General features: G+C 48.9%; 2 protein-coding genes across 2 annotated transcripts in view; one reads left to right on the top strand and one right to left on the bottom strand.

The window, feature by feature from the left end:
* LOC104496974 (uncharacterized protein KIAA0895-like) overlaps positions 1-1,847 on the top strand; it is a 7,510-nt gene extending 5,663 nt beyond the window's left edge. Inside the window, exon 5 of the mRNA XM_010140177.1 lies at positions 1,616-1,847. Within this exon, the coding sequence (XP_010138479.1) occupies positions 1,616-1,777 (162 nt within the window). The 3' untranslated portion in view covers positions 1,778-1,847. The remainder of the gene's footprint in view (positions 1-1,615) is intronic.
* A 6,019-nt stretch (positions 1,848-7,866) lies between these two features.
* On the bottom strand, positions 7,867-18,153 carry LOC104496975 (endonuclease/exonuclease/phosphatase family domain-containing protein 1-like; the record flags this gene model as incomplete). Its single annotated transcript, XM_010140178.1, has 5 exons — positions 7,867-8,352; positions 8,457-8,651; positions 13,368-13,500; positions 14,718-14,852; positions 18,043-18,153. Coding segments are annotated over 5 exons (774 nt in total), but the record flags the coding sequence as incomplete, so codon positions are not given.
* Between the last annotated feature and the right edge of the window lie 3,881 nt (positions 18,154-22,034).

The raw sequence follows: 22,034 nt of genomic DNA, 5'->3' as shown, positions 1-22,034 counted from the left end.
GAAAGAGTAATTTTTCTTTCCATTGTTTGGGAGGAAAAAAGAATTTCAAGCTGGGATGGGAGGGAAGGTCAGTATTTCATGTCATTTGGTGCTGTGTCCCCAGACTGGGAGGAGATGGTATGATTTTGTATGGCTCCTCTGTATCTGTGGAGTAATTCCACACCATCATCAAACAGCAGTATCTGAGTGACTTGAGCACGCCTGGGCAGGAGCGTTTGTTTGGTTCTTTAGCGTCTTGCCATTGCAGCTAGAAAAGCACACACGTAGTCAGATGCACATTCATCCTCTTTGCAGACTTGGTTCCCATCCTCAGTGGCGAAATGCACCTCTCTGACTGCCCCTGTGGATCAGCTTTAGCAATCTGGATTACACCACCCCGCCTTTCCAGAGGGCCCTTCCCTTACAAGAAACAGGAGCTAAAAAGGTTGGGAGGAGCAGGCTCCAGTCTGGAGCACCTGGCACAAACCTGCTGTGAGGAAATAGGATGAGCCAGTTCATAGGCACAGCCAGGCCTGTGGGTTTTGCCAGTGCATATGCTCTGTCTGAGGGTGCCAGAACACGCAGCTTGTAGGCAAAGCGGCAACCACATAAATTGCATCACACTGGAGCCCTGTTCGGTGCTTGCAGGGCAGCTTGTGTCGCTATTGCACAGCCAAAGCATTTATCATTCACAGCACCTTGGGCTACTGTGAGCTCAACACTTGAAGTCCTCGTTCATAGACTCATAAGACTATGGAGAAAAATCTCAGCTTTCATTAGAAAAAAAAATAGTAGGCCCTGTAAGTAGCTGGAAAAACATTTGAGAGTGTCACAACTGTACCCAGAAGGCCAAGAGGCAAACCCAATCTCCACCTTGCTATTGAATGGGAAAAAAAATAGAACTGGGATGCTTAAGGGTCGCCCACGCTGTAGTTAGTTAGTAGAGATGCGTTGTAATTTAGCTTTGCATAAGAACATTTGCTAGTGAAAATGGAAATGAGAACATGAGAGTTCAGGTCAGCTGGCACCATGCCTTTCACACAGTCACAGACTGGTGGGGGCTCAAAGGCACCTCTGGGGATCATCCAGTCCAACCCCCTGCGAGAGCAGGGTCACCCAGAGCAGGGTGCACGGTTGGCATCCAGGCAGGTTTTGAGTATCTCTAGAGAAGGAGATGCCACAGCCTCTCTGGGCAGCCTGTGCCAGGGCTCTGTCACCCTCACAGCAAAGAAAAGCTGGAACCTGCCGGTCCTGCACTCCCTGCCTAGTTCCTCAGTCTTTGGCACAGTGTTTCTTCCAGTCTCATGACAATCTTCCCACCTCTTTGAGAAGAGACTCCCAAGACTCACATGTGCTCCATCCTTTCCCTCTCTACTCCTGCAGCTGCTCTGGGTCGTTCTCATTCAGGTTCCTCTGAGTGTTCACGGATCAAAAGCAGAATCAGGAGGCGTTAGCTAAAATCACATTGGTTTTTTGCGTCTTCCACTGAGAAGACGTCACTTATGTTTTCAAAGGATTCTCACCTCTTAAATCTTCTTGCTCTGAAAACTTTTCTCATCTACAAGAGAGATTTCAGAGCTGCAGCAGAGAAGTCATGGGACTGTAGTGCAAAAATTAACCCCATCCTTCCTTACAGATCTCATACGAAGATGTGGACCGCCTGAAGGGGTTCGCCGTGATCGAGAACATGAGGGTACCGCACTTTCTGCAAGACCACGCCCGCTATATGGAGCACTTGGAAAAGATCATGGAAGTCAACGAGCTGACTGATGAGGAGCTCCAGGATCTCATAAATTAGCAGTATTAGCTCACCATTCTGAGGACGTGGAACCAATTTCCCACAGCTTGCAAAAATGGACTTACAGGGGGTGGGGCAGAATACGTGAAATTCGGAAAAAGCTCCTTTATGTTCCTTTTGCATTGTGATTGTATATTTATTATTTTTTAAAGGGTTTGGGCAATTTTTTTCAAACTTTGGCTTAGAAATTCTTTTGCCGTGATCCATTCAACCATCTGCTCCGGTTTGTATGCTAGATATAGTGCTTGGCACTCTCTTTTGTAATAGTCTGCCTTTTCCCACCAAGCTTTAGAGGTGGAGGAAAGGCGAAAGAAGAGAAATTCCCCCTTAGTTCACTCGTGTTTGCCCTGTCATTGGTCAGCACTTCCACTGTTCACAGCGGTGGAACTGCTGTAGATGCTGCTGCATCGCTGTCTGCGTTACTCCTTCCCATTTGGTCATCGTTGCAATGGACAAGAAGTTTAAAACCACAGGGCACAGAAGCAGGTCTTTGTGCCGTAGGATCAGGGCTCTGAAACGGTATAAAAAGTTTTGGGCTTTTTTTACAGGGCAACTTAGCATTTAAAAAAAATAATCAATAAATACAGGTATTGCTGTTTAATGGTGGTAAGCAGGTAGCAGAGTTATCCCCTTTATCACCTCATCCACATCTTTGTCTGTACAGTATGTGTTTTGGGAAGGTGAATTCTGGGAAGGGTCTCCCTCTGAGGACAAGCACAGCATGTCCAGGAAGCTCAACACAGCAGTGTTTGGGAAGAAGGATGGGGCAGAACTGTGATTTCATGACTTCGGTGTTTTAAACGGGAACACAGGGACGTGATTTAGCACAGCAGGCAACACCCACTTCTCCTCTCAGTCACCAGAGAGGGGAAAGTCCACTTTTTGAGCAGTATCTCTGTGCTCCTGCAAGCCTGGGCTTGCAGAACTTGTTGAAGAAACAAGATGTGAATGGGGGAAAAGATGACCCAAGTGCCCTGTTCCTGTGTTCCAACAGAAGTGCTGCACCACTCCAAAGCAACTTTACCTCTGTTTCAACTGCTGGCGCTAAATCCAGAACAAGCGACAGAACCTTACTGTAAGGCACGTCTAGTCGCCTCATAAATAGCTTAGATCACAGAGGAGAAATTTTTGATTCCAGAGTATTATGGAATTACGGAGGCAAATTCTGTTTTGCACCTCTAAGTGTTCTAACAAAAAGTTTTGTTTAATTAGACGGTGTTTTACCAGGGCTCCTCTGAACTCCTGTGAAGCAGCTGTGGTAGGAGAGGCTGGGCAGGAGCTAGGCAGAGCCTTGGAGAGAGCTTCTGCCATTTCTTCCCCTTCTGCCTTGGCCCACTGGATAAGGCAGTAGATGGAGCCAAGGTTTCCTCCACGCCACATCTGCACAGACCCAAGCCCTGGTAGCCCTCCCTCCCTCCTTGCTTATCCAGTTCTTTAATGAAACAGATGGAATAACCCTCCCACCTTATTATACACCCAGGGCATTTCCAGCCAGGGCAGCAAAGCCTTGAGAACACATTTTCTGATCCACCGGAAAATCCCGAGGAAAAGCTCTCAGCTGGCTAAGAGGACTGAAGGGTTTTGAAGAATCCCACAAAAGCAGCTGCCTTTTAGACAGCACTTGCAGGTATGTTTGCCACAGCTGGCTGGCTGCTTTGATAAAGGAAATGTGCTCAGCAAGCATAAACTTACTATATATGGTTGTTTTCAAAGCAGGGACCAAGAACTGCTCGCAGCAGCCTTAATTTTGTATTGTCAATACTGCTCTCGAGCTGAAAGCCTTTCAGCCTCTGTATGCTGCAATAAAAGCCCTCCTTCTCTCCTTCAGGCTGTCCAGTTTGGTCAGTGGTGACTGCGCCTGCCCAGCTTTGTTTCAGAGCTGTGCTGAGCAGAGGTGGTGGTGCAGCACCCTGCTGGGCACCGTTTGCACCCACGTGCTGCAGGTTTTGGCTCCTTTGCCAGAAGCAGCAGTAAAGCTACAGCTTTACTGTCAAAAGTCAAAGGCTGCAGACAAAAGGTGTGGTTGGAGAAAATTAGTCAGAGATCCTTTGAGCTACACCATGGAAGAATCTGGCTCACTTTACTGACCCAGGGGTATGTGAAAGGGCAAGCTCTTGATGGGAGGGACAGCTTTTTTCTTACACTTTCCTCCAGTGATGAAAGCTCCAGGGAAACCTTACTGTGGCCTTTCAGAAGTTAGAGGGGACCTATAAGAAAGACAGGGACAATCTTCTCAGCAGGAGCTGTTGTGAGAGGACAAGGGGTGCTGGGTTAAACTAAAAGAGGAAGGTTTAGACTAAATAGAAGGAAGACATTTTTTACTTTGAGGGTGGTGAGGCCCTGGCCCAGGTTGCCCAGAGAGGTGGGAGAAGCCCCGTCCCTGGAACCATCCCAGGTCAGGTTGGACCTTGGGGCTCTGAGCACCCTGCTCTGGGTGTGGACGTCCCTGGTTGGACTGGGTGAGCTTTGAAGGTCCCTTCCAGCCCAAACCATTCTGTGATTTTACATCACGATGTGGAAGTTCTGTACTAAAGCCTGTGGACATCAGTGCACATGTCACTACCCAGTTCTGTGATGTCATGGATGCCATGACAGCCTTTCCCAGCAGTCGGGCTCAGTTGCTTTGCTGTGTTTCCATGTCTTGCTACTTCTGCATTATTCCTATACAGAAACCTGGTCAATGTTGGAAAAGCCTCCCCGTTCCACCAGACCCATTTTAAAAGGCATTTTATACAACTTTTACAAATAAAGATAAGTGAAAGTGACAGAGACAAGAGTGCTGAAGTGTGACGTCGCGTTGTGTGAGAGCGTCGCTCTCTTTCAGCAGCACAGCTTTATGGCGAGCTGGACATCCCAAGCTGTGCAGGGAAGACAAGGCCTTCTGCCACCATTTTGAAAAACATCACTTGGGGTTGGGGTTGTGAAGGGTCTGTTGAAGTCTGACGTGTGTTTGTCTCCCCTCGCTCTGTCAGAAGGCCTGGCTGCTCATGAGGAAATTACAACTCCTCTTTCTAGGGTATGGTCTGAGGCATCACCAGAGCCACTGGTTCTCAACCACTGCTGGTGGTTGAGACAGTTATTTAGCGGTGTTTGCTCCTCAGAGGTTTTTAACAGCTCTCCAAATGATTCCTCCTGCGTCACAACTCCTTTTGTTTAGACCATTTGCAGCACTGCTTGGTGCAACAACGCTGCAAAGCCAAGCATGCAACTGGATCAAAGTTGCCAAATGATCCTCCTGAAAAGCCCACAGGGCAAAGCCCAGGCTTTGCCTTGGAGCAGGTAGGAAAGGAGAATAATTTGGCTGTGAGTATTTTAAAAGCCTTTGCCATGGGGAGCAAGAAAGAGAGGCCAAACACCAGCTGTGCCACACTCACCAAGGCTGAGAGGCTCTAAGCTTTTATTTCAGCTAAAAGGTAGAAACTCAACCTGAAACCTCAGCCTCACAAAATCTGGGCTCCTGAGGGGACCCCAGAACGTGCTAGGTGTAGAGCCTGCATCAGGCCTTTTGCAAGAAAGGCTCACAGTTCCTGTGCCACCTGCACCACTGCTGCTTCCTTTGGTGCTGCCAGGAAGCTGGGCTCACTTTGCTTCTGCTAGGAGCATCTCAAACTGAAATCGCAGCAGGAAGCCAGCCCCCAGTTCAGCTTCTGACCCATCCTAACGTGCTGAATGCTCTCAGGAACTCCAAAATCCACCAGGATTACAAACACCTCATCGTTCTGCAAGGGTGTCACACAAAAAGCAAAGCAAGCTTTTTAAAACCGGTGAAGCAGTCTGGCACTGCTGATTCCCAACGTGAGTAACCAGGCACAGACCTCGTCCTGATGCTCCATGCAAGGCAGAGTTCTACCAGCAGGTATCAAACGCCTCGGTCCACCTCCCTCTGCCCCTGTGGGACCCATCTTACCCCAAGGCATCTTTCTGTTCACCAGATAATCACCTTTCCAGAGCTCCCAGCAGGCTGGGCTGGGCTGCGCAACCTCTGGGCTGCAGACCAGCCTCATGAACCTCCCCCACAGCCCACACGTGGGTTCTGAAGGTGGCTCAGCTCCTTTCCCCCACCAGCAGCCCCTGCTAATGGGCAACTCATCAGCCCAAGCAAGGGCCCCTCCTGCAACTGCAAGAGCTGCTGCTTGCAGACCACCACCCACCCAGGAGACAGCAGGCACTTCTCAAGGACTTGGGTGCCTCTGCACGCACTTACACCTGAAGCAGGTTAAACAGGATCTGGCCCCTTTCAAGTTTTATTTGTAGAGCTATAAAGACATTTCAGCTGCCAAACATATTTGGAGCAGGGAAATGCTACCAGACACGATTGGTACAAGAGACTGAGTGTGTGTGTTCTTGGGAGTTTTACCGCTGCTCACCTCATATGTTCATTTGACTAAGACAACTCTACTGCATCCATCTTGCAGTGATCCAGTGAGAGCTGATTGAGGGTTCTGGTGCTGCTCAAATTAAGACAGGGCAGCATAATCACGCCTGGTAGAAAACTACAAAGCACCAGCAAGGGTCTGGAATGAAAGCTGGAGCCAAGCTCTCCCACTGGCTTTTTTAAAGACCAGGGATGAATGCCTTCACCTCCCGTTTTCAGCAGGGAACGCTGAGCAAGTAAAGATACATTTTTGGTCTGATGCTCCGAACCTGTAGTCATTCCCTCAACCTCTTGAAATGTCAGTGAAACCTCCCTCAGTCTTAGAGTCACCCCTCGACTATCCCACCTGCCTCCAGGTTTAGTTTAGGGCATAGTCAGAAAAATTGGTTGAAATACTGGACTCTGTGTGTTTGCATGTGAATTTATTTTATTCTATTGTTGCTACCTGAAACGAGATGCTATTTCTGCAAGTTATGAGAAGGTGTTTGGCTCTAAACCCCTCAGTTACAACATCTCCTTTGGTGTGGCACCGCTGTCAGGAGGAGTTTTCCCTTTATAGCCCAACGAGTCGTGCCAGAGAGCTTTCCTTTCCACTCAGCAGCAAAAAATGTGTGGTCGTCCGCAGCCCGGAGCAGAAGGTGCTGGGCTAGTGGGCAGCTCAGCACCTTTCACACTCAACCTATTTTGCAGATGCTGAATTGCTTTTTCCAGTCCTTATATGTTTCCCTCCTAGGTCACTGTTCAGTGACTGCTACTTGAAAAATTTTATGTAGGTGGCAAATTGAATGCTCCATCCCCAGCGCTGTGGTGGCAGCTTGCTGACTAAAGTCCTCCCCACCCAGGACACGCACAAAACCAAACCTCCTTAAGAGCGAGCCCCATCCCTGCGATACGTGACGACCACCACACGCTGCATTCAGACTCCCAGTTGTGGTGCCTGGACCAGCCTTTTGCAGCAACAAAGCTCAGGGAATGACGGATAACTGCCTGGCCTTCCAGAGAAAGCAACAGAAACCCCCTAAAAAATTGATGGGCAGAGGTGGGTGCAACATGTGCATCAGCCTTTGTGGTGATCACATGAACGTGGGCTCGTCTGTAGACCTCCCACCAAGGTATGACCTATTTCTCCCTGCTCAGAACACCAGCTCCTAGACAAAGACTCAAAGCTACATCTCTTTGATGCCAGCTGCAGAGCCAGAGGACAAGGGCTGTTCCTGCAAGATCGCCAGCACGGAGCAAAGCAAAGGGCACTGGAGAAGTGGACCAGGTTCTGCAGTGGGACAAGTCGGTGGTTTCCCAGCTCCTCAAGGCTAGTGCGCAGGAAGAAAACAACACTGAATGCTGCACACCAAACAAAAAGCCAAAGCCAAGCTCCAGGAAGCCCCTCTGGGGCAAAATGGAGCCTTCCAGGAGCATAAGGAGAGAGGAGGGGAAGGAGAAGAGGTGCCCACGTGCACCTCAGCCTCTCCAGGCTGAGCCAGAGGGACTTCTCAGACCTCATTTCAGGTGATGGAGGGACCAGCTCCAGCAGCTTTTACAAGTGCTGAACAGCATTCGTGACTTGTCAAGAATTCCCATGGTGTCTCTCTTCGTGGGGGCCCCTCTTTCGTGGGGGCCTCAGTTTACCAGGAGGCAAAGGGGAATATCCACCACGCCCCCCTCACCCTCACGGCAAAGCCCTGCTCGGCTGCGTTTTACCAAAGATCCTGTACAGTATTAAAAGTACACTTTATTTTCTGTACAACTCTCATCCCAATCTCCAGGCGTGGAAATGTCCAGTGTCCCCTGAAAAAGTTGCAGATGGCTCCTCTGCCGTGAGACACCTCACAACTGTCCAGGAGGGGCACAAAGCCAGGCCCACCAGAATCAAGTGCTGATGCTTTCTAGGTGGGAAGGAGAGTGGGAAGGAGGGGAGAAGGGGAGGCAGTCCTGCTCCACCGCTGAGCTGCGAGCAAACAGAGCCTTCAACTGGCAGCAGAAGAGGCACCCTCAAGCTCACGTCATCGTTCGTGCTTAGCGTGGGAGTCGTTGCGTTCAACCATCACCCCGTTGCCGTTCCGCGTCACCTCCTTCCTGTTCCAGTCCTTTTCCAGGTAAAATTCAGCGAGCACGGGGCAGTGGTCTGAAGCCACCCCACCCCAGGACCAGTTATCGGGGATCCACGGGTTTGTAAGACCTTCTCGCACAACAGCCCAGTGGCCTGCATGAAAAAGAATCACAGGGAAAATGACAATATTGCCCAAATTTGAGACACGCCACTAACCCAAGTAAAGGTTACACCACCTCCCTGAAAAGCAACTCTACCTGTGAAAACCTTTTTCAAGCTCCGACTGATCCAGATGTTATCCAGGGACTTGGACCCTTGTGGGTTCTTTGTGCTGATGTTGGTGAAGGTGCTGGAAGGGACCAGGTGATGGAACTTCTCCTTCCTCAGGATGTCGTGGTCGCTGCTGTCCGGGGCCTGGTTAAAATCTCCGAGAATGATCACATCTTTTTCTCCTAGAAAACGGGAAAAATAGGACTGAGTGGGAGGAACAGACATCCACCACATGAGTACAAGCAAGGAAGAGGATAAATGGGAGGAGGAGAAATACAAGTAGTGAGTAGTAAGGCTGACTTCAGTCTACGCTCCTGAAAGAAATGCAGTTTAAAGCCTTTTCCACTGGCTGTTTACTCACGGCCATTCTCTTCATGACAATAAAAAACAGCCAGAACTCTTTTCATGCTCGTTTTTGAATATCTTCTCATCTATATGGCGTTCTCTGCTTGCTATTCACCGATAGCGACAAACTCAAGGACAAGGAGTTTGGCTCTTAGAGGTTTTTAGAAATCTGTGATTTTCCAAGCGTATTTTTTTCTGCTGAACTTGGGGTGTCTTAGATTTTGTCTAGGGCTGAATTTTCAAAGAAACAAAGGGAATGACTTGTAATACTCGTCAAAAAACACGGTGTTCATCAGAATAGGAAATGACCTCTGTGACATTTTATTTCCAACCCTAACGAAGTGAGAAAAACTCTGGGCCCTAATTTCATGTTCACCGTGTTTGCTCTCCAAGCTCCACCGCCACAGATGGAGACATCCTGGCTGTGCACTGGGATGAGAGGACACCACACATGGCCCGGTGCCCATCGCAAACCACCACCAGAAACATCTGGTAAGACAAACTCAGCAATGCTGATAGCTGATGAGAGACATCGCTGCGTTACTGGAGAAGGTACTGGAGAACGAGGAAGATGCCACAAGGAGGCACAAATGCACCCAAAATGATCCCGAAGCTGACTTCAGAGAAGAGTGCGTAGGGTTTTTCTTCCTGGGATCGAAGCTTGGGAGGAGACGGGGTGGACAGATGGGTGGATTGCGTGCTCACTGATAAACCTCCTCGTTCTGGGCTGCTGCTGCTGTAGGAGTAGCTATCCAGGAGAGGGAGTCCAAGCCCAACAACCAGATCTGTTCCACTCCTGCCTGGCACTGCTTGAGAAGTGAATTGGGAAAGGGCAGGAGAGCAGCGAGAGCGATAGTGTATGACTTAGAGAAACAAATACCTCAAAACGTGCTGCTCGCTAAGGTGCAGAAGGGCGATGGAAAGACAGCGGGACTATCTGTGGTTTCTCTACCCTTTGCAAGCCACAAATCACATTGGAAATGACATGAGGTTTAAATATTATTCTACAGAGTGTTTGTGACAGCGACCTTCCCACTTTTCAAAGAAGCAAACACCCCATATCTAGACCTGAGCTATTTTAATCTCCATCAGAACCCCAAAGAAAAACCAGTGCTTGTCTAATGGGATCACAGTGTTTGCTGGGAGCTGGTGGTTTTCCGCGCACCTCATCGCAAAAGCCCAAGATCTCTCGCTTGGCAGGACCAGGAAGCCTGAAATGTGACCACTCCATCTCGGTCCTTCAGGACTAACGTCGTGTAATGGCCCGGGCAGCACTCAGCTCCTTCCATGCTTTCAGGCTCAGCCATAAAATGCCATTACAGAAACCTCTGGAGCACATCGTTGGTGGGATGATGTGTAAAAGTGACAGAAAGGCAGAGATCTTAACAGCAGGACCTCAATCCCCCCCCAAAATATATTCTATTCTATTCCTAATTCTAATTCTATCCTATTTCTAATTTTATCCTTAAAGTACTCACACTTCCTTTAGCAAATCCTCAAGCCTATTTCCATTTCATGAAAGATCTATGATTGAGCCACGCTCACAAGTGAAAATTTTAACTGGCTGCTCCATTCTGGACAGTTTAGAAATAGCAGAGGCTGAAAGACCCAGCACCTGGACGTGTGCTCAGGAGGAGGCGAGAAGTCAGCCTGCTGCATGCCCAGGGAGGGACTCACTGTATTCTTCACCCATTTAAATGTTTGCCTGCAGAATAACTAAGCATAAAATGATAAAGTTAATAGAATAGGCTGGGGCGCCTCAAAGCAGCTGAAACCCAGTTTGTCATCAGGGAGGGTAAGGATCGCTTCTGGTCCGCTCTCCCAGGAACTTCTGGAAAGCAGGAAAAGTAGGCAACACAATTTTATAGACACCACCAACTTCATTTCCCTTTGTCCAGGCTCACTCTCAGCCCTGCTCCTGCCTCTGCCAGCTGCTGCGACAGCAGCAGCATGAGAAGCAGCACAGCAGTTTCATGGCTTGTCTGCCTCCAGACACCCAACAGACATCGAGCAGCGGGAGGGAAGGAAGCAAACGTGCCCGCGTCCTCCAGGGTGGGTGACTGGCTGGTTAGTCACCCCCAGGTCCCTCAGTGCTATTGCATTGAGACCCACTGAGCTCAAAGTAAGCTTGCCCTTGTCACGGAGAACTCTCTTGGTGAGGAAACAGTCCAGTCTGTTTGCAAGTGCATCTGCAAATCCACGAAGCACCAGCAGTGTCTGTGGGCAAAGCAAAGCGCTGCCTTACCTCCGCCCTGCGCTGCAGTGGCTGAGCACCGGCGTGCCAACACAGTCAGCTGAGGAGCTCCCAGTGCCTGCAGAAAGTCTGCAGCGTTGAACTCTGCTCCCTGCAGGAACTGGGAAACCCTCCTTTGCTTCGTGGCAGTCCAAAGAGACACCTGTAGGACACCTCCCTGACCTCCCCATGCCCCAAAGGAGTCCCCTCATGAATTAAGCAGACCTTTAAACAGCCAAATCCTTCTTGGAGCGTTTGAGAAGCAGAGGATGAGAAGGATGTGATGGTACATCAGCTCCTAGGAGGCTCCCTACCACCTCTCTTCTTCTAAGCCTAGTGCCCAATGCATGGGTCACCCATGGAACATGTCCAAGATGGGACATCACAGAATCACAGAATGCTTTGGGCTGGAAGAGACCTTTAAAGGTCATCTAGTCCCTGCAATGAGCAGGGACATCTTTGCTCAGAGTTACTCAAAGCCTCCTCCAACCTGACCTTGAGCGTTTCCAGGGATAGGACATCTAAGCCAACACCTGGTCCCTGGCTCCGAGCACTACCAGCACATTCAGAGCACTGCCCGTGTGCCAGCCGTGGTCATTGCATTGAGGATGAACACATGGAGAGCTTGAGAGTAGGCAGAAGGGCTGCTGCAGAGAGCTAGCTATGAGCAGCCAACAGCCATCAAATCTCTCTGGTGCTGCCAAAAGGGAAAGAAAGAAGAAAAAAAGGAACTAGGACCCACTGAGCTGATGGGAGAAATATGGGGACATATTTCAGTGCTCTGCACTACAGGAGACCGTGGATAGTAACCGAATTTCCTCAGATGCTCATGTGCCTCTTTGTAAGAAAGAAGGATAACAGACAAGGTGTCTGTTAGCAAAACGGGGGCAGAAACTCCAATTTACCGCAGTACCCGCAGACAGATCAGTGTTTATCACCCGTATTTGGAAGAAATGGCAGGACAGCGGTAATCTTAAGCATGACATTGATTTTGGAAGGGGAAGGCAGCGCTTCAGAGTAACACGTGCGCGCTGCCATTTGTTTAGGAAACAAGACCGGCAGCCCACGCAGTCGGAGGAACCTGAATCTCTCCTTTTGTGAAAGGCGAAGCAAAGAACAAGCACGCTCCGGTAACTTGCCTACCACACAAACATAAAACCACGGAATAAAGACAAGTCCGAACGCCGATGGTCTAAATTTAGATGCAGTGGAAATGCAGCTCTGTTGGTTTCGGAAGAGCTACACGTTTATCTGTGTCTCAGTCCAGCCTTCGGGGATTAAACAAACAATCCTTTTGTTTTCTTCCATCCTTTACAATTTCAAGGTACATGGACAAACACTTAAATCAGTAGCGCTTAAAAATAGCTGACTGGCTTCTTGCAGCTCAAAAGGAAAAAGAGTAGAAATCGCTTAAAAAATGCAAATCCCTCTTGTGTTATACAAGAGGGATATTAATGCTTCCGAGTGACCAACCTTGCCAAGCTGAAAATCACTCCTATAACCCTGTAACCCCTTTTGCATCTTCGTTAAGCAGTAAATGAAGGGCTACGTTTTTTATTCCTATAACAAGATCAGCACCATTTAGAATCTGAAACATGCTGTGCTGCTTGGTAGGAAATTGAATTTAATCTGCAAGCTTCAAAGTAGAGAAGCAAATTCTCCGAAATGAGGTAAAGAAATTCAGCTGGCTATTACACCGCTCAAGTCAGGTCTAAATTCTGGTGGCCTTCACCCCGGTGTAAAACCAGAGCAACTTATTTGAAGACAACACAGTTATCCTGCATTTCACACCCAGGCAGCAAAGCAGGATTTGGTTGCTGGTCCCTTTGCTCCTTAGCCGCCACCTCCCCATTTGCACTGTTTTTTCCAAAGTGCTTCCCATTATCCAAAAGTAAATATACAGAATCGGTTTGTTTTGACAAAAGAGCCATTGAGCTTTGTTGGGATATGACCCAGGTGTCCTTTCCACAAAGCACTTAAAATAGGGTCTTAACCCTCATGGGGTTTTTTGGCTGAACTTGCTCTTACACCGCGCACATCAGAAGGAACTTCATTTGAAAAAATGGTGTCAAAGCCAATAGGATGCCCTGTGTTGTCTTAATCAGGGGAGATTATAAGACAAGGAGCCAGGAAAAAGCACGTTTGCCCAGGCTATGGATCACTCAAATTCGAGTACCAGTAAAGACAACACAGAGCTGATGAGGATATTCGTGAAACCTGCACTGAGGGAGATTTTATTTTTTTATTTTTTTAAATTCCCTTTGATTAGATAAGAGGACCTGTGTGCATGTGACAGCTGGCAGGAAAAAGCACCCCGTACCTTTCAGAGTCTCCTGCAAAGTCTGCGCGAAGGCTGCCAGTTTGTGGCTGTCGTGGTTCTTCCCGGTGTTCTCTCCTGGCGAGGGTGACAAGGCCAGGTGAAGGTTGACCACCGTGAGATCATTCATCCCAACCTGGGGGAGGAAGGAGGAGAAATCAATTCCATGCAGAGAGGGCACGGAAGGTCGCAAAGCACCACCAGGCACCTGTTCCCAGTGGTTTTGGTAGTAAATCTGGGCGAGTGGGACTCCCTTCACTCTGTGCGTGGTGTGTTTTGGTCGGTCTTGGCTTTGGGAGGACGAGGGGGAGGGCGTTTTGCAGCTCCATTCGCAATAATTTGTTGTCCTTTCAGTTCTGGAAAAATTGGTTTGCATAAGCAAACGGCTGCAGAAAGAAGCTGGCTGCTCATGAAAGTCAGTTTATGCAAAACCAGTTGTTAATAAGCTACAAAAAAAGTCATGGTCATTACAGGGGCTAATTACAACTCTCTTGTGATTAACCCTGGCCTTCCACAGGGACCAACTTAATGTACCTTGAAGTGGGCAGTTGGGTCCCTGCCATCTTCTGCTTAACCTCTGGGACTCACTTTGGCGTGTGGCACAAGTAATACTTGCTCCTGCTATTGACCTGTTTCAGTATTAATTAATTATCAATGCGATTTTATTTATTCGATTAGTTCATTAGTTTTTGGTTATTTTAGTAACGCTTCCCTCAAAACATTCCCCGAGATGTGAAGCTCCCCCAGGTGGACCCCTCCATCGCAGCCTGTGCGGGGAAGGGGGCTGCACGCATACGTACGAGAAGTTTCCAAAACATACCGTGTCCTTTTAGGTGGATTCAGCCTAGCGAAAAAGCTTTGCAATGGAAACTCTGCCCTATGCCAGCAACGTGAGAGATCAGCCAGAGCCTCTCAGGAGCACCTGCCTTTTCTTTCTACATATCTCCATTTTGACTACACTTAACCTCCTCCACTCTTGCCCTGTGGCTGCTGGATAAGCTCCTCGTTCCTGCCATGTTCATTTGGTAAAAGCAGAACAAGGTGACTGGTGGCATCTGTCACTCTCTCAGTGGCTGTGGATGCTACTGAAGAGGCACTGACCCTCTTGTGCCTGAATGCTGCTGAGGAAAGGACTGATTCTGGTGATCTGCCGTACCCATAAAGGCCCTATATGGGTATGTCGCATGGCTTTGACCTAAAATCAAGCCATGAGACAGTGCTGAAGTGATGAGATGGGTTAGAGCCTCATGAAAATTTTTGTGTTAGAAGACTGTGTGTCTTTCTGGTTTCGTACCCCATTTTTTTTCACAAAAGCTCAATTCTGCAAAGGTCAGTTGGCACATCAGCCGTTACCTTGAAATGTGCCAGATAGGGGTGAGGATACGAGTGCTTCCCATTGCCGTTAGTCTGCGCACTCTCCTGAGATGAAGCATCTTTCAGTTCAATGCCAGCTGTTGTATCCCAGAGGAAGCCAGAATATTCAACACCCTGGAATTTAAAAAAAAAAAAAAAATGTAACTAGCAAGAAGGCAAAACCCAAACAGAATCACAGGCTGGTGGGTTGCAAGGCAACTCTGGGGATCATCTAGTCCAACCCCCCTGCTAGAGCAGGGTCACCCAGAGCAGGGTGCACAGGATGACGTCCAGGCAGGTTTGGGATCTCTCCAGAGCAGGAGACTCCACAGCCTCTCTGGGCAGCCTGGGCCAGGGCTGCCTCACCCTCAAAGTCAATTTTTTTCCTCGTGTTTACATGGAACTTCCTGCGTTCCAGTTTGTGCCCATTGTCCTGTCTCTGGGCACCACTGAGAAGAGTCTGGCCCCATCCTCTTGACACCTGCACTTTAGCTGTCGATCAGCATTGATGAGATCCCCGCTCAGCCTTCTCTCCTCCAGGTGAACAGCCCCAGGTCTCTCAGCCTTTCCTGGGCACAGAGATGCTCCAGTCTCCTCAGCATCTTCATAACCCTATAAACATTCTGCCCAAATTCAGCCTGGGTGAAAGTATTGCCCACAGCTGCTACCAGCAGTGGCGTACATCACTCCCAGAATACGCAGACGCACAGGTGCAGCATGTTCAGGACCACCACAAGGGTGAAGGATGAAGGCACTGCCTCTCTTGCGTGTGTTTGGGCTGATACAGTCCTCGTTTCCTCCTAGTCCAGGCAAGGCACTGGATTCTTCTGAGCGTGGTCAATAACGGGGCCGTTTGTTACCCATAGGATTATCTGCCTAACCCCGAGCTCGGTGCTCGTGGTCTCACTGGGTGACCAGTAGGGCTTGCGGTAGACGATGCTGTGCACAGTTGCTCCTTCTCCCATCTCACGGATATCTGTCGCACTCAGGCTAAAAATATCCAAGCTCCATGAGTCCATGAAATCTGGTCTAGACCTCTCAGCCCTGTCAATCTTCTCTGTCTCTTTTCCAGCGCGAATATTTCACGCTCAGCTCTCTCTGCTTCTTTCAGCTCTCTTCTATCATCCTGCATGGGTTTTTTTGATTACTTCAGGATGTGGAATCGGCGTTTTCATAAAGCTGCCTGCCCCAGTCGCACCAGCAGCAGTGCCTAATTCAAAGTCTGTCAGCCTCTGCTCCCATCATCCAGACATCAGGTTCCTTGGTATTGTTCAAATCCGCTTTCCCTTAGTGAATTGTAGTTAATTCCATTGCAAGGGAAGAGTTTTTTCCATTTCAACTGTAATAAAAAGTGTTATCTGCTCTGCTGACTTCCTGTGAGCCTTGAAAAAAAGCATTAAGGTTGGCTAAAATCCTTTGGTAGCTCCTTTAGATAACACACCTTTAAAATACTGCCAAAATCATTCCACCGGACAGAAGTCTAAGGTCTGACAGCCGCTATATATGGAAAATATATGAAAGAATAAAACCGCTGCTGGCAGCTGTTTGCTATTCCCTGGCTTTGCTTGGTCGCAGGTCCAATGCCTGGGACACGTGAAGCACGAGTCTGAAGCACCATCCACATTCTGCATTATTTAGCCCTGTAGAGTGTCCGAGACCAGCCTGTGCCGAAGGTGTTCTATACTCAGGGTCACACTGCGCTACTTCACTGCACTGTGTGTGTGTGTGTGTTCAAACCTGATGGACTCATCAACTATCCAAAGGGGTAGAAGAGACTTTTCGGCTTAGTGGAGGTTCTCCAGCACAGCCAGGTTTCTGTTGAAGCAGCTAAAAGGAAGAGTCAGGAGATAACATTTCTATTCTTAGCTTGGCCCCATAGTTTTGGGAACCGTTCATCCATTGAAACAAGGCAGATGATGATTTTAAATTACTCAGCCCATAGTCAAAACTTTCATTGTTATCTTTGGAAATACAGGAGAAAATAGCCTAAAGACTCTGGATTTAACATAGAAATTCTGAGACAATTTTTAATAATTTTTGGAAATAAGAGAAAAAGCAGAGGGAGCAACTTCATCTTTGCACAGCTTTTTAAATTCAGGGGTTTAACGATCTGGCCTAACAAGAAGGAAGGAAAACTCCAGCCAGGAATAAAAATGTCCTGAAGGGCATTTGCATTCTGCACTGGAATTAAGTGTGAATTGTGCTAAAGCTCGGACATGGTCAGACCCTCTGTGTCTTTCTAGTGGTACCTAGAGTCCAGTCCTGGTGCTGCTCAGCTGGTGGGTTTTGGTTTGCTGTTTTGTTTTTTTTCTCATTCTTGGGTTTTCCTCAGAAAGGAGATGCACCTTCTGAAATACCAATCCAAAAGCAGTGATTGGTGATGCAACCTGATTTAGAACAGCCAAATCAAGGAAAGGTGGGTTCTAAGCAGCGTGGTTACGGGATACGGCTGCAGCCACATATTTCATAATGACAATGCTCACACCAGATGAAGACAGCCCGATGCGCTGCTAGGCACCCGTCATTACATGACAGATCTGGCTCCTGCTCCTGCCTCACAACAACATCCTCGCTGCACGAACTGCACCACGAGAGCGATCCTTTTCGGCAACGACAGGCTCGAGCCTGAGGACCTTGCGTTGAAAACTCAATAGTGCCCTTAGAGGGGAAAAAAAGAGAGATTTCCCTTGGGAGAGGCTGCTTTTGGGCACCGCTACTGGTGTTTGGCCCAATGTGGCTGTACCTTGAACACCGCCAAGGGTAGCAGGTGCAGCTCTCACCACCTTTTACATCAGGACCCTACAGATACAGATTCCCAGGGCAGAAGATGCTGCAGGGAAAAGCACAGTGCAGCACGGGGCAGAGTCCGCCGCGTATTTTAAACACCCGTGCAGAGCGCATTGGGGAATGTGTGAGACAAGCTCCTCTTCCAGATGAAGATGGGAACAAGCTCAGGGGACTAGCACAAAAAAATGGAGAAGTACTGCAGCCTGCCAGGGGCAAAGCCAAGGACTCTTTTCCTTGTCCTACCGTGTAGCCTTTCTTCTATGTTTCTATCCTGCTTTTATCCCCTATACCTCCCCCAAACATTCACACCTTCCTCCTAATGAGTGTGCCACAGGCTGAGGAAAACAATTCTTCCAAAAAAATCAATCCCACGGTTGCTTTGAAAGCTATAGGACCGGTCTGCTTAAAGAACAAGAGATGCAAACCTTGCCAAAAAGGATTTCCAAAATGTTTCGCCTTAAACGGTGAAAATATGTGCTTGGTTAGAGAAGAAAAAAAAAAAAGCAAAGCCAAAGGTCAAATTTAGGGATTAATGTACCTTGTGTAGCTGGCCTGCGGGTTTTTCGGAAACAACACCCTTCCAGCATCCTCTAGGGCCCTTCCACTTGCGGATGTTTGGCAGCGTCGGCTGGTTCAGCTCCATACAAAACTAGAGAGAGAGGAAAGGGGAAAAAAAAGAAAGATCAGCTTTGCAGGGTTTTAAAAGAATTGCAAAACAAAGCATGTAGCAAGGCATTGGTTAAGAGATGCCACGGAGCACAGGCTGTGCTCTCTGTCCTCCGTGAAGGCTTGCAGAGGAGGTGGTCTGGACCATATCCCAGTTGATTCACCCCCGACAGGTCATTACTGGGAGACAGATAAAAACTGTAATAACTCAGTGCAAAAGCTGAGTAGAATGTTTCTCCTTCAGACTCTTTTTTTCCTCCTCCAAAGCTACTTGTCTGACCAGAAAGGGGTTTCCTCTGTGCCGCCTCCAAAGATGCTGACTGCATCCTATCCCACCACCTGAGGAGCCTCACAGAGAGCTGATGAACCCTCCTGGGAGGCAGGAAGACCCAGAGCACGGCTGGCTCCACTTCCACACCAGAGGCAGGCTGTGGGCCAAGCTCAAGAGCTGGTGGTTTTAGGGTTAAGGCTCCTCTGTCTTTACGCCAGAGACACATACTTAGACTCTCTGTGGATTAAGGGATCAAGTGTGCACTTGTGCATCCTTCTGATGCTCCCCAGAGGCGTTTCTCTGTCTTCCCAGACTCTGCTCTAGAGCCACAGCACTAGAACACCTTTATGTGTCCAAGCACTATAGAGGCTGTGCCCTAATGCCCAACAGATCAGCAATACCATAACTGTGGGCACCATGGAAAGCCCCAAGTTCACCTGGATAATATCCTGAGATTGATCCTGCCCCTCTGCTCCACTCTGGTGAGACCCCCCTGCAGGGCTGGGTCCAGCTCTGGGCTCCTCAGCACAGCAGAGACAGGGACCTGCTGGAGCGGAGCCAGAGGAGGACACAAAGATGATCCAAGGGCTGGAGCCCCTCTGCTGTGGGGACAGGAGAGAGTGCTGGGGGTGTTCAGCCTGGAGAAGAGAAGGCTCTGGGGAGACCTTAGTGCAGCCTTTCGGTACTTAAAGGGGGATGTAAGAAAGGTGGGGACAGTCTTTTTATCAGGGCCTGTTTTGATAGGACAAGGGGTGATGGAATCCCCTCCTTCACCCTGCTGGCCACGCTGCTGGGGATGAGCCCAGGACACAGTTGGCTTCTGGTCTGCGAGCGCATATTGCCGGCTCATGACCAGCTTTTGCCCCACCAGGACCTCCAAGTCCTTCTCCATAGAGCTGATCTCATCTCTTCATCCCCAGCCTGTGCTGATACTGGGGATTGCCCCGAGTTTAACAAAGAAGGACTTTTCAAGGCAAACACTAACCTCCTGTACACAGCAACTCTTTGCAGTGGGACATGACAAACATGGTCTGAAGAGCTACAGTGATAAACTGCACGGATCTAAGTGTTTCCTTTGTGGTTATCAGCAAAAGGATGGGACAGCTATTCTCATATTTATTTTGATTCAAAAATAAAAACCAAACCTTGCTCTTTCACTAACTGCCTTGTCTGCACGTTCAGGATCCTGGAGGCTGGAGCTAGAAGCATCAGCTTCTCAGATACACGCAACCCATCAACCTCTTTTTTTGCCTGAGAAGGCTGAGAGTCATCTTGGTTGCACAAGCAAAGGAAAAATGCTTGGCACACCTTTAAAAACACTTTTTTGACATGCAGCGGTTGGGTGCGGCTTCTTCAAGACGCCGCATTAACAGACCGCGTTCTTGTCCATTATAGACCTTCAGGCCGCACCAGGGCTGGGCTGACTGATGAAACAAGCAGGAGCGCGGGGTGCTGGCACAGCCTGGGAACTGCGTTCTGCTCGCAGCTGATTGCCAAGTGCCTCCTTCCTAAACACAACAAATCACAGCAGCAGCAATTACTCACTCCTGATGTCAGCCTGGTGACTTTAAACAGCGCGAATGAGTTTTCTAACATTGAAATAACTGAAATTAGTAAAAAAAGGACAAAAATTAAATTAGGAGTTCAACCGTAACCTGGCAAAAGAGTTATCTCTGGCTTGCAGCTGCCTAGAAAGCCCAGCCAGCACAAAGGGCTAAACAAACCCCACAGAAACCATCCCTTTATTTCAAAGACCATCTGCAGTCAACTAGTTTCAACATTCTGTTTCCTCCAAATTGATTTTTTTTTTCTTTTTTTAAGGCCTTAATTTAACTTTGCTCAAACAAAAAAAAGATGACAAATAAGATTACACATTTGGTTCAGAAAAAAGCCATCAGCCTGGGTACGTTCTGGGTACGGTCGCAGCGATGGAGAACTTGGCCTTGAGCAGCGGACTTAATCTGTGCCCATTTTCCAGGGCTTACAGGCACGTGGAAATGGAAGCTGTGACAGCATACTTGCTTAGCTCATGATTTGTTTTTGATGGAGTGAGAAGGGCACTTCTCAAATCACATTGTTCTGCCCACAAAACCCAATGTCAACCAACATCACGCTTTCTGGCGTACAGTAAAAAACAATACAGACAAGCTCCTAGCCCACACTGGGAATGAGGAAAACACCCTTCCTCCTTTGCAAAACTAAGTTAGAGCTACGCCAATCCCTTTGAGAGCAGTTCTTGAGGCGGTAAAGAAAAATTCCCCCACCCCCCAATCCTCCTAAGGAAAAAAAAAGACCAAGTTTTGTCTTTCTCTAGAGCCTTTGAGGTTGCAAGTTTCCCAAAACTCAATCAGCTGCTTCACTAACAAGAGTCAAGATTAAATCCTGCTGAGTCAAAATTCACACACATACCACAACACCAGCAGCACCAGGGCTTAGTTACACGGATCCCCTGTGTTACACGTGTGCCACCACGGTCTCTCTTGCAGCTGGGTGCTGGGTTTTGGTGGGACAGACACTGCTGGCAGGGAGCAGGATCGCGGCAGCACCAGGCTCCAGCCACGCTCTAGGCAAAGAGCAGCCTGTGTGCCCTTGAGGGGTCAACCCCCTTGTGCCAGGTACCTGCCCATTGCCCCAGCTGGAGTGCAAGGTGCCAACGAGGGCCACCACCCCAAGAACTGGGACGAGCCCCGTTGCCTTGGCTGATCAGCAACACGTCATTGTCTCAGGAAGGGAGGATCCAAAGACGTAATTGCTCTTTGTCAACCCTGATAAGGAGCCGGTGCCTGCTGCTCGCAGAAGTAGAGATGGGTGCAGGAATGAGCTTGAGGCTGACAGCTGGAGTGCAAGGTGCCAACGAGGGCCACCACCCCAAGAACTGGGACGAGCCCCGTTGCCTTGGCTGATCAGCAACACGTCATTGTCTCAGGAAGGGAGGATCCAAAGACGTAATTGCTCTTTGTCAACCCTGATAAGGAGCCGGTGCCTGCTGCTCGCAGAAGTAGAGATGGGTGCAGGAATGAGCTTGAGGCTGACACTGGAAAAGAACAGAGGGCTGCTCAGGAGGACTGGAGAGGGAAGGCAAGGGGTCTTGGCTTAATTTGGGAGCAGGGAGAACATCATACGCTGGGCTGGCACACACTGGAGGTCGTAAGGCAGTTACAGGCTCCCTAACACACCCACCTGCCTCCCCAAGACACTCCAAGCACCGCCAGCAAGAGCATCTAATTTGTGCATTAAGCTAAATCTCTTCCAGTGCAGTGACTGCACGCTAGGAGAGCTGCTAGCGAGCACCCTGCAGTAGCCCACGAGCAGATCTCACCTCCTCTTGATCAGGATGCTCTGGTTAATCTTTGTTTTCTTTTGGGATTCTACTTGTGCAGCCAAGATCAAAGCAGGCACAGCAGGGTCACCTTTTCCAGATGGTGACACCTCTCAGTGCTGAACATCTTTGCCTGTCAGGTGATACTCCTGCCATACCAGCACTGGGGACCACACTGAGCCAGTGACTGCCCTTGAGGTGAGCATCTTCTGCTTAAAAAGAGGGTGCACCACTCCTAAACCCTGAGGAAGCTAAATGTGACCCAGGAAAACAA

The sequence above is a fragment of the Buceros rhinoceros genome, unplaced genomic scaffold (genome assembly GCF_000710305.1).
Source record: "Buceros rhinoceros silvestris isolate BGI_N320 unplaced genomic scaffold, ASM71030v1 scaffold10847, whole genome shotgun sequence".
Classification (NCBI taxonomy): Eukaryota; Metazoa; Chordata; class Aves; order Bucerotiformes; family Bucerotidae; genus Buceros; species Buceros rhinoceros.
Note: the sequence above shows the minus strand (reverse complement) of the source record. Positions and strands in the feature narration are given on the sequence as shown.